This window comes from Nyctibius grandis, chromosome 24, assembly GCF_013368605.1.
Source record: "Nyctibius grandis isolate bNycGra1 chromosome 24, bNycGra1.pri, whole genome shotgun sequence".
In the NCBI taxonomy this organism is placed as follows: Eukaryota; Metazoa; Chordata; class Aves; order Nyctibiiformes; family Nyctibiidae; genus Nyctibius; species Nyctibius grandis.
The window spans coordinates 3,807,686-3,819,043 of NC_090681.1; the positions used below are offsets into that span (position 1 = coordinate 3,807,686).

General features: G+C 58.4%; 2 protein-coding genes across 4 annotated transcripts; one reads left to right on the plus strand and one right to left on the minus strand.

The window, feature by feature from the left end:
• The first annotated feature begins 571 nt into the window (after positions 1-571).
• Positions 572-1,312, plus strand: SFN (stratifin). The gene has a single exon (XM_068417953.1). It carries the CDS (start codon positions 572-574, stop codon positions 1,310-1,312), a length of 741 nt encoding a protein of 246 aa, XP_068274054.1.
• A 4,765-nt stretch (positions 1,313-6,077) lies between these two features.
• GPN2 (GPN-loop GTPase 2) lies at positions 6,078-11,288 on the minus strand. Of its 3 annotated transcripts, none has more exons than XM_068417866.1 (6): positions 11,168-11,288; positions 9,985-10,430; positions 8,318-8,549; positions 7,996-8,156; positions 7,206-7,336; positions 6,078-6,714 (listed from the first exon to the last, which is right to left on the minus strand). In XM_068417866.1, exons 2-6 carry the CDS (start codon positions 10,399-10,401, stop codon positions 6,642-6,644), a joined length of 1,014 nt encoding a protein of 337 aa, XP_068273967.1. In that variant the 5' UTR covers positions 10,402-10,430; positions 11,168-11,288; the 3' UTR covers positions 6,078-6,641. The 3 variants fall into 3 exon arrangements, with proteins under 3 accessions (XP_068273967.1, XP_068273968.1, XP_068273969.1); XM_068417867.1 differs by having other exon boundaries at positions 11,152-11,288; XM_068417868.1 differs by having other exon boundaries at positions 8,318-8,474; positions 11,168-11,285.
• Positions 11,289-11,358: the final 70 nt, after the last annotated feature.

An 11,358-nucleotide genomic window follows, 5' to 3' on the forward strand; every position in this document is an offset into this window, starting at 1 on the left:
GAGGAGGAAACCATTTTTATGACCAGACACACCCCATGGCCCATTTCTCTGGGTGGGGGGGGTGGGAAGAGCTGCACACTGCCGCATCCCCGCATACCCCTAAAACAATAACCCACCCCCCCCCCACCGATAACCCACCCGCTGTCCCCCTTCCAAGAGCTTTCAGCAGCGGGACTGGCGTCCCCTTGGTCCCCGGGGTGGGTGTTGGCTGTCTGGAGACCCCTCCCCAGGGCATCCATGGGTGCTGCACCCACCGCCGAGCCCTTCCCGGGGTCCCATGGGGAGGGCAGGGCGTTGGCCACCCCCCTCGCCCCTTCCCCAGCGCCCGCCGCCCGCGGGCGATGATTCACGGCAATTTTCCTTTTAAGGCTGGGCTCGGCGGGGAGGAAGCAGAGGAGGAGGAGGAGGAGGAGGAGGACACTCCTTTGGCCTCGCTGGCTCCTCCCGCTCTTGCTTGAGGCTCCCGACGCTCAGCCAAAAACGAATCCCGGCGGCGGGGCTCAGCAGAGGCTCCGACGGCTCCCGGCCCCGCTCCTCGCCCAAGCGTCTGCCCTGCGCCCGTGTCCCAACCATGGCAAGGAACCACCAAGTGCAGAAGGCCAAGCTGGCCGAGCAGGCTGAGCGCTACGAGGACATGGCAGACTTCATGAAGACGGTGGTGGAACATGGGGACGAGTTGTCCAACGAGGAACGCAACCTCCTCTCTGTCGCCTACAAGAACGTGGTGGGGTGCCAGCGCTCGGCGTGGAGGGTCATCTCCAGCATCGAGCACAAAACCGAAGAAGGGGACGACAAGGCGCAGCTGGTGAACGAGTACCGGGAGAAGGTGGAGAGGGAGCTGAATGGCGTCTGCAAGAACGTCCTGGACTTGCTGGACAAGTATCTCATTAAGAAGGCGAGCGATGCTGAGAGCAAGGTCTTCTACTTGAAGATGAAGGGTGACTACTTCCGATACCTGGCCGAGGTGGCCACCGGGGACGACCGCAAGACGACGATAGACAACGCCCAGAAAGCCTACCAAGAGGCCATGGACATCAGCAAAAAGGAGATGCAGCCCACGAACCCCATCCGCCTGGGGCTGGCCCTCAACTTCTCCGTCTTCCACTACGAGATCGCCAACGCCCCCGAGCAGGCCATCTCCCTGGCCAAGACCACCTTCGACGAGGCCATGGGGGACCTGCACACGCTCAGCGAAGACTCCTACAAGGACAGCACCCTCATCATGCAGCTGCTCAGGGACAACCTCACGCTATGGACAGCCGAGTGCGCTGGAGAAGACGGCGGCGAGGCTGGCGAAGAGCCCAAGAACTGAACGGCCCCCGCGGAGCTGGGGACCTGCTCCCCCTCCAGTCCCTTCAGCATCTCTTCGTGGTTTAATATTTTTGGGGTTGTTTTTTTTTTTTGTTTTTTTGAGGGAGGGGAAGGTGTCTTGGCTCCCCCACGGCCCCCCCCAGCCTGGATGCCAGGAGCAGGGTGAGGGGCTGTGTGTGGTGTTTGCTGGGCGGCTCAGGCATGGTCCCCCCGCCTTCCCTCTCCCCTGTCCTCTGCTCTGGGGAGGGGGGAAAGGAGGGAGAGGGGGTGCCTCTGTCTCAGACGGCTGCCAGCCCCCCACTATTTAACATTTTGACGGGGGGGGAGCCCAGCCCAACACGTGCCGGCTCCAAACCCCCTGTCCCGGAGGGCTGGAGCCGCAACGGGAGGAGGTGAGGGACCGGGATGGGGCGAGGGGGGGTCCGGGCAGCCCCCCCATTCCAAGGGGGGGGGTCGTGCATTGCCAAAGCCTCTGTGCGTCTCCAATAAACCGTCTCCTGCATGCCTGCCTCTCGTCTGCCTCGTCTCTCCCCCGCGCACGTGTCCGGGCAGCTCCCACCGCCGCCGGGCACCCGCTTCGCCTCTCACCCCACCGGCCCGGGGAGCGGTCGGGTTTCCCCCCCCAGCTCCGTTCCCAATCTCCCCCAGCCCCGTGATGGGGTCTCGGGGTGCCCGGGGAGCCCCGTCCCTTGGCGGCCGCAGAAGGGCTCACCGGGTGAGCTCTGCCTCCGCGGGGCGAGGGCTTCGGCAGCCCCACGGGTGATTTCCAGCACCGGCTGCTCCACGGGGTGCACTGAGGTCCCCAGCCCAGCAGCGGGGTGTCCCATCCCCACGGTGCCCCAAAACACGTCACCAAGGCTCTGGTGCAGGTCCCCAGGTCCTCTCCCCCCCCCTACATTCAACTAGAGCCGCACTGGAGCCTCGGCAGCGACATGGGGACAGCCCTGGGGTTACATCGGGGTGGGGACACGCTGGGGCAGGAGAAAGCTCAGCATTTCTGGCCCTGGCACCCAGCCACGGCGAAGGGTGCAGCTCCCCCCCCCCCCACCACCGCCAGCGCGAGTTTCGACATGAAAAATAATTACAATAAAATACAGTCACGGCACCCTGGGCTATGAGCTCATCAGGGCTGGGCAGGAGCCGGCCTTTGATGAGAAGCGCCGGGATGCCAGGAGGAAACGCGCCGTGACTCAGGACGTGCCACCCCAGTTTAGCGGGGTCTGCAGTTGGGGACGTGGGGGACATGCCAGCCCCGAACAGCATGGCCAAAACCCTGCTCCCGGGGTGCCAGGAGCACCTGGGCTTTGGGGAAACTGAGGCACAGCTGGGGAAGCAACCCCTGCATTGCAGCACACCCCATACAAAGCCCACGGGGCTGCTGCTCCCCGTGCAGGGACCCGCCTGGGATGTAACGAGGTTTGCAAGGGCTCTGCCGTGGGAAAGCGCTGGCTGCTGCCGGAGGTTGGGCTGCGCAAACCAGAACCTGTTCGCCCGGGAACGTGTCACCGTGAGCAGAGCCCAGCCGAGGGGATTAACCCCTGTGAGCCCCCCCCAACCCCCTTCCCAGCCCCACCACAGCATCTTATAGCAGCCAAGAAGCAAACGTGGGCGCTGCCTTGGCCCTACCAAGGACGGGGTCAGCAGCCCCGGCAGGTTGCAATGACCTGGGGGGGCCCTGGGCGGTGTTGGGGAGCCCGGTCGGTTGCCCGGGGGGGTGGGGGGATGCCCAGTGAGGGGCCCTGACGCGTGGCCTCCGCCCGGTCCCGAGTGTTCCCAGTCTGGGAACCAGCCCCAGACCTGTAATTAGCCCAACCGGAGCCGGGCGACGTGAAAAACGAGCCGAGGGCTCTCGCTGGCCCTTGACCCGGTGGTTTGGGGACAGGAGCAGCCCATGCTGGTTAAACTGGGAGGGAGCAAGGTGGGAGCTGGGGGGGGTGCTGGTAGCCATCCAGCCCTGCCAATTCTCAGGGCCCAGGGGTGGCGGGAGGACAACGGGGCTCCCACCGGCCTCCCAGGAGTTAACTGATGTCGACAGCACCCGAAATTGCAGCGTGGCTGGGCCGTGTAGGAGGACGATGCTCCCCGGCCTCGCAGCCGGTCCGGCAGCTTTTCGGGGCTGGGAGAGAGGCCCGAGGCCCCCCGTGACACCTCCCGGGAGAGGGTTGTGCTGTTGGGGAGCAAGGGGAGCTCCCCAGGGTCCTCCTGGCCCCTGTTTCACGTAGGGTGGTGGGACCCAGAGGGGACCAGGGGACTCCAATCCCCATCCTTGTCCCCTGGCTGGGACATGCAGGACGATGCTGTCAGCGTCCCTGACACGGCGCAGGAAGGGGTGCATAGCAAAGCCCCCAAATATACGTGTTTTAGTGTCTTTAACACCAGTAGAGCAAAGGGATGCAGGTGCTGCCCTGGCCATGCTGCCTGCGAAGGGCCCTGCACATCCCAAGCAGGGCTGGAGGGCAACAGGACCCACAGTCGGGCTTGTCCCTTGTCCCTGGCTCACAGAACCTCCCCGCAGGGCTTTGTGCCCTGGGCCGGGGCTGGCTGGCTCCTGGTTGCCCGCGGGGCCAGCTGAGGCTGAGCCACCACCAGCACCTCCCTGGTGTCTCAGCACCCAAGGGAGACGGCTCTGGGCAGCTGTCAGCACCGGCTCCAGGGTGGTGATGGGCAGCCTCCTGTCAGGCTGGCACCGGGCTGTGCCAGTCTTGCCCTGGATCCCTGCTCTGGGGGCTTTTTAGTTTTTGAAGAGGCCTTTTAGTCCCTTCAGAGAGCACCACTGGATGGGGAAACTTGCAGGGATGGAGCCAGCAGCCCCCCAACCTTTCCTGGGGCAGATGCTGCAGGATCACACTGGCCCCATCCTGCTGTGCTCAGTCTCACCCAGGTGGTCCCATGTGTGGTCAGGGTGGGCTCAGGCTCTCCTGGTGCCAGGCTTGGAGGGGCCAGGGCAGGTAGGACCAGCTCAGCAGAAAGCCTCAATTGGGGTGACTAATCCTGGCCCTTCGCCTCAGCCGATTGCTCAACGGGAGCGACAGGAGCCAAGGTGTCACCTCCCTCAGCCCCGGAGCCTTGGCGAGGCCGTCCCCTCCCAGCGTGGGGACATGTGGGTGCAGGAGCCGGCTGGCTTTCGCACCCAGGCTCCCCGGTCAGCCCTGCCCGCTGCAGAGCCATTTTCTGCTGTGCCCTGAGCAGGAGCAGCCAGGATGGGCCCTGCTGAGCTGCGGGTCCCAATTCAGCCCCCGCTTTCCAAACCTGGGCTGCAGAGAGCCCCTTGGTGCGAAACTGCTGCACTTTCCAGGCTGCAGCTCTTACAGCCCTCAGCATTTCTTGGCTTGGACATGGCAGACATTCCCTGAGCTGAGGTTTCTGTCACCTTTGATTTCCATTTTCTCCAGCACCAGCACAGCGTGGCAAGGCTGGGGCTGCAGATACTGCCTGGGTATTAAAATATAAAAGCCAAACAGCCACAAAAGCTTTGCTGGCTCTTGCATAACTCTAGCTTGACCTGACAATACCCTTTTAAGCCACCAAATCTCTCAAAGCCATCATAAAATTCACATTTTTATGATTACATCTTCCATCCCTTCACAGCAACTACAGGCTCAAAGAGGACCAGGCCACGTCCCCAAGAGCACAAGGATGGAGTTTCAGCTCCGGTGATGGGTAGGTTGGCTCCCAGCCCTTCAGCCCCAGAGACCACTGAAATGCAGCCGCCAGGTTTCAGTCAGGAATACCCAGGGAAGTCCCTGGGGTCTTGGGAAAAGAGCTCAGGCACTGAGAACAGGCAGGAATTTGACTTTTATATCTGAAAAGTCAGTGTAGTCTTTCATGGTGAACTGATCTGATTGAAGTGTCTGTGTGCGCATGGAAGTGTGCGTCTTCACCCTTCTTCTCCCCGAGCTCCTCCTCGTCTCCAAATCCTCACCACAAAGCTGTGAGACGCAGGACAATTTAGTTTTAATCCCCCACCTCGCTGCAGACCCTGCTAAGCAAGACCCCACTCCCATTTAGAGTCACCGAGTCGGTGGCTCTGCGAAGGGCCAAACCGTCCTGTGAGAAAGAGCCGCCTCATTTTATGCAAGGTCTTGGGCAAGAGGCGATGCTGAGTCTGCACACACCAAGCTGGGAGTCTCGCCCGCTCCCATCCTACGTGCGGCCGCGCGAGCTGCCGGGAGGCACGCGGAGGGCTGCTCAGTGCTTGTCATTGCCGCGACCTCGCCGATTCACCACGCCAATGGACCCAAGCTGCTGTCTGCAGTGGGGATGCACTGAGGCAGGGAGCTGCTGCTGTCACCATCAGGAGCTGCAACGGCGAGAGGGAATTACATGGGAAGGAGGGGAAAGCGCCAGGATTTGGGAGCTGGAGAAGGTACTGGGGAAAGCAAGCCCAGAAAAAGGCAGGTGGATGAGGGCAGACAAGCTGCTGGGAAAGGCCCTACACGCAACCAACCTCCCGCTGAGTCACACAGGGTCTTTCTTAATCAAAAGCCTCCAAAAGCCGAGCTTGCAGTTTGCGCCTCAGCCCCCGGAGAAGCGGGCGCGAGGAGGGACCTGCTTTCCCGTCCCACAGTCGCTCTCCCTCTCTCCCTCGAGCAAACGCTTTGTCTGTTCTCAGGCACATCAGAGAGGCACAGGACGTGGCAAACGCGGAGCCTTTCTGCAAAGCACACACTGCACCAGCTGCGGTGACGTTCCCACCAGAGGCTTTTTAGCCTGGGGCTTTGTAGCACTCTTGGTTTTATTTATTCAGGTTCAGCAAACTCACAAGATGAAAGCGAGACGAAGGAGTGTTTTATTAAGAGAGAGTCCATCATTATTTACAAAAAAAGAAAAACAACCTTCTTTCTGTCCTCCTTGAGACAGATTGGAGGCTGCTCAGCCTGGATACTCCTCTGAGCACGAGGCCCATGCACGCTCCTCCTGTGCAGTAAACCCAGAACTTCTGTCTCCATTCTCACTGCACAAGAGACAGCTCCGTCTGATTTTTCTTTCTCTGGCTCTACCTTGGTCATGATGGGGAGGAGGAGACTTGGCAGAGGTCAGTCTCCTTTATCTTCCTTGTCTTCTCTCGCTAACCTTGCCTTCCCCTGGCTCAACCTCTCTCGTTCCTAAGGAAGGACCCGCCTCGCCTTGCACTTGGCCATTGGCTTTCTGCAAAAATGCTGCTCCGTGCAGCCAGGCTGAAGCACAGGAGATCAAACCCTCACAGGGAGGGAGTCCAGCAGCCAGGCCTCTGCCTGGAAAGGCTTTCACTCGGTCTGAGATCCCTTAAATTCCAGGCAGGAAAAGGAGAGGTGTCAAAACAGAGAGCAGCTGTGGAAGAGGTGGGTGTGTTACAGATCCATCACTTCTTCTTCCACTGCTTTATCCCGAGATTGCACATACTTCTCCTGCACTGCAAGCGTGCTGATAACGCAGTAATTAAGGAAAACAAGGGGTTGGGCTCAAACACTCCCTTCTGCAAGGAGCTCTTAACGTTCTCAGCGAGGAACCAGCCCTACAGTAGCCTGAAGGCTGGCAGGAAGACGGCAGCGCTGGCAGCAGCACGCATCACCTGAGTTATTTCTGGCTCTGGCTGATCCCAGACCTGTCAAGTACAGTAGAATCAATTGTATGGTTTGGACGAGGTGGAGTGAACCAGTCCAAGCGAGTGTGAGAGAGAGGAAAGTTGTCAAAAGATTCCTCACACGTTCACAGTATCAATTAGCAACAAATGTGGTGGCTTTGGTGTGGACAACCGTCTGCTAAGGTCTGGGCTGAGCCCTACGACTTGCTACGTGATCACCAAACAGCATCAGACCTGGGCCTGCAAACTGCCAGCCCCACCTCCAGCCTCTCCTCCCCAAAGAAGGAGACATTAAAACTCAACACAACAGAGGATCAGCCGAGAAGGATACGAAGTGAAGTGGAAATCAGCTCCCACTGCTGCCGACATCAGAGCTTCCAGGCTCCTGTGCTCCTGGTCCCCGAAGGAATAGCCGTTGGCTTTGTCCACCGCCTGCATCACCTGCCGCATGCTCTCCTTATCCTGAAAGGGAGGGAGATGACACACGGGGAATCTGCTCCTTCCCCGGAGCCAAGAGCTCGTGCTGGGCTTTACCACAGATTTTCTCCGAGGCTCTGGGCCACCCACTCAGCACCCAACGCCCCGAGGACGCTGCCGGCCTCCCTGAGCCCAGAGGGGCCACAGGACAACCAGGGGCACCCGTTGCACAGCCTGAATACACTGACACCCTCCACCCTCTCACTCCCTTTCATCACCTCTTGTCTCAGCCCATTTGCCTTTGTTGACACTTCTGCCAACTACCAGATTAATGCTCTCAGCCCTTCCTCCCAAACGTATTCCTCCCAATCTTCTAATTATTTTGTGCTCCCTAATTTAACAACGTTTTAGGTAATACTTTGCCCAGATTTGAAATGCAGGCATAGAAGAGCTGAATGAAGGGGGAGTCTTAATTCCATAGCCCACATAGCCCCAAGCTCATTAGCCTTTTCTTTTCCTCTGGCTGCCACAGACCATTTACAAGTCTGGGTGTGTTTCACTGTCCTCCTCCATCCCTTCACAGATGAGGTTTTCAGCCCTCTCGGCTCTAAGCAGAAGCAGATGTAACCTAGCTGCCCCCAAACATGCTGACTACACATCCAATGCTCCTTGTTCTCTCTGCCCCAGTCCTCCCGCTACATCACCTGGACGTTGAGCGGGACGAAGGACACCAGGCTGTAGTCCTCAATCACCTCCACCAGCTTCTCGTTGAGGCGGCGGTAATTTCTGAAGAAGGGGTCGGAGGCTAAATGGTCAACCAAGTAAGAGAGGTCCAGGACCTCTGTGTAATAATCCAGGTTGAAAGCTGCAGGGAAACACCAAGAAGCTCTGAAGGCGATTTAAAAATTGAAGAACCCAGTGAGATTTACACCAGTTCCCCGACCATCTCCCAGCAATGCATCCTGAACAGCTCATCTGCACCCGACGCAGCCCAGTTCCACGTGTCTCCCACGCGAAGGCTCTTACCCAGTTTGCCGTATTGCTCGATCAGGTCCATCTTGGAGAGGACGTTGACATGGGGCAGTTCCACGTGCAGCATGGTGGAGAGCGAGGTGCAGAGGACAGAGATGAACTTGCCAGGGTCCGTGCAGTAGTGAGAATCCACCAAATGCACCGCAGCCAGCTGGAGAGCAAAGGCACAAAGGGACAGCACAAGGTCAGGCTGGTGACGAGTCCATCTGCTTGCTTTTGGGACAGTCTGCGAAGTGGACATAGGACAATCTGTTCAGACCTTACTATAACCACATAGACTCCCACCTAGGGCAAGTTACAACCTACCTTTTAGCTCCTGCACATAAAACATCCTCATATATGAGTGCACATATGTATCTAGAGGTATATATTGCCACATTCACACCCAGGGATCACCTGAGGGATTCAGGACCTGGGGTGCTGGTGCACAGAGAGGGCTGTGGGGAGGCTTATAGGGGTGCTGAGCTCCACCAGCAGCACTGAAAGACACTTAAACCTGCAACTGTTCTCCCTTTTCTCAGGGCTTCTTTCTTTGCAGATGAAGTTGGCACACTTGTCTGGACTCTGATGGTTTTTTGGGGTGGGAGCTGGGGTTAACTCTCCTCCTGAACGACATGACTGACTCCAGACTTCCACCTTCCCCACAGGAATGCTCACGCACAGCGTACGCTCAGGAGCGGTAACTGCAGCACAACCACGAGAGAGCTGGGAGAACCAATTGTCATGTGGTTTGAAATAATAATTAATAATTAAATTAATGAGCATTTTGATTCCCTGTGTTTTGTGCAGCTGTAACAAAGTGGTCCAAGATTTCTGTAAGTTCTTGCCTGTTACACAACGATACTCCAAGTCAGGGCTCTATAGTTGAGTGTGGTTGGGTCACAGCTGCGCTTCTACAGCAAAAAAAGCCAGTTTAAAGCTCACAGGCAGGTGGAAGCACTCGAGTGAGCATCAAAACTATCTTTTTTTAGTAACTACCATTTCACGTACATGTATTTGAATAAAAATAGTTTCTAATGTGCAGATTCCCTGTGACATTCTCAAGCAAATGAACTCGCCCTTCTGGCTCACACCACACATGGTTTGCACATTCATGGTTTGGCCCAAATGCAAAACAAATGCAACGTAAGCAAGTCAGCTTGGTTACGGGACTCTTCTCACCTGCGCTTCCTCATTTGCGTCTTCCATTGTGCAAGAAAGGACAGAGCACGTACTACAACTCGCAGAGCAGTTTGGTTTGGCTGCAGGAGTGCCAGGTAGGCCCTGAGATGTCACCTGAATTTCTCACGGTGCAGCACACACACATCTACCTCCCCGCTCCAGAATACAGCACCCACTTGGATAAAACACACAAGGTCTGTGGAGAGGACCCCGGAGCACAGTGAGAGTGCATGAGGATGGAATCTATGCTTCTGGTCGTGATAATCCCACTGCATTAAATGCCCCGAACAAACCACTCTTTTCCCAGTCCCTCTGAGCATGAAATGGGGCAAAATTCCCCTCCTTCCCTGATAAAGGTGTTTCAGACAAAAGGCCAAACAGGTTAGTAAAGAAAACAGTCATTATACACACAATCAGAAGCTCTGACCACAAGGCACACAGCTTGGGAGCCCCTTGGTGCCAGGCGCTGATCCCAGCTCCCCGCGGAGCCCCAAACCTACCCTGAAATTCCACTTGGCCAACTGCGCGAAGACGTTCTTCAGGGCGTCGTGGTGGGTGTAGAGCTCCACCTGCCCCGGGCAGTCAAACAAGTAGTAGTGACCCTTGGATGCAGCCAGCTTCTCCTGCAGCCAGTCGAAGTTGGCCTCCAGGTACTCCATGCAGTAGATCAACCCCCCGTTGGGTCCCAGCTTCAAGTTCTCCATGACGTCGGGCAGGGTGATGAGCTCGGCGATGTCCACGGCACACTGGTAGGGCATCACCTCGTTGGCAGGGTCTAGGTTCACCACCGTCACCTTGCGCCCGATCCTGCCCATGAACTCCTGCATGCCGTGGCAGTAGGTCGTCTTCCCAGAGCCCGGTGGCCCAATGACCACCTGGCCAAAGGCCAGCAAGCTCCCCTTGCTGCCCTCAGACATGGCGGCTCATTTCCTTCCCCTTCTGTTGACTGAGAAAGGAAACGTTCCCATTTACCCTTTTATTTGCATTTATACCAGTGCGATCTGCTGGGATTCACACCCAGGGAGTGGATGGAGAGGAAGGGAAAGCGCCGTTGTGTAACTGCTGTGCCCACACGCTCCCTCCCTCGCCCCAGCATGTCCCCATGTCCTCTTTTCCATTTCTCCATGTCCCTTTTCTCCTTCATGTCCCCTCTCCTCCCCAGGTAACCCCCATATTCCTGCTCTCCACCTATCTCCCCTCTCCCACACGCTCCTTCCCCCACCCCATAACCCTTCACCCTGCCATATCCCCTCTCCTCCCATGTCCCACATCTCCCATGTCTCCTCTTCCTGCCATGTTCCCTCTTCCTACACCCCCCCTCTCTGCCTGCATCTCCTGTTCTCCCCAGGTCCCCTTCTTCTCCCCTATGGCCCCCTCTTTCCCCACATGGCCCCCTTTTCTCCCTCATGCCCCCCTCTTCTCCCCACACCCCTCTTCCCCCCACGTCCCTTCTTCTCCCCGACGACAGCCTGTCCCCCCACACCCCTCCCTTTCCCTGCACCCCCCTTTACCCCCCTCACCCCTCATGTCATGGCCCCCCCTCTCCCCTACGACCCCCGTTCCCCCATGCCCCCCTTCTCTCCCACATCCTCGCTCCTTCCCCGGGCCCCTCCATCCCTCACACCCCCCATCACCCCCTCCCTGCCCCGCCAGGCCTCCCCCGGTACCGGTAAGGCCTCTCACCACCAGCCGCCACCGGTGCCCCCACCGCTGGGTCCGGGTCACCGCAGGCCCCGAGCATCGAGTTCCGGGTGAGGAACGGCCGCCGCTGGCACAGCGCCACCTGGCGGCCGGAGGGACGCGCAACTTCTCCGTCGCCGGGACTCGAACTCGTTACCCAGACCCCGATTTCGGTGTCCGGGTCACGGGTTCGA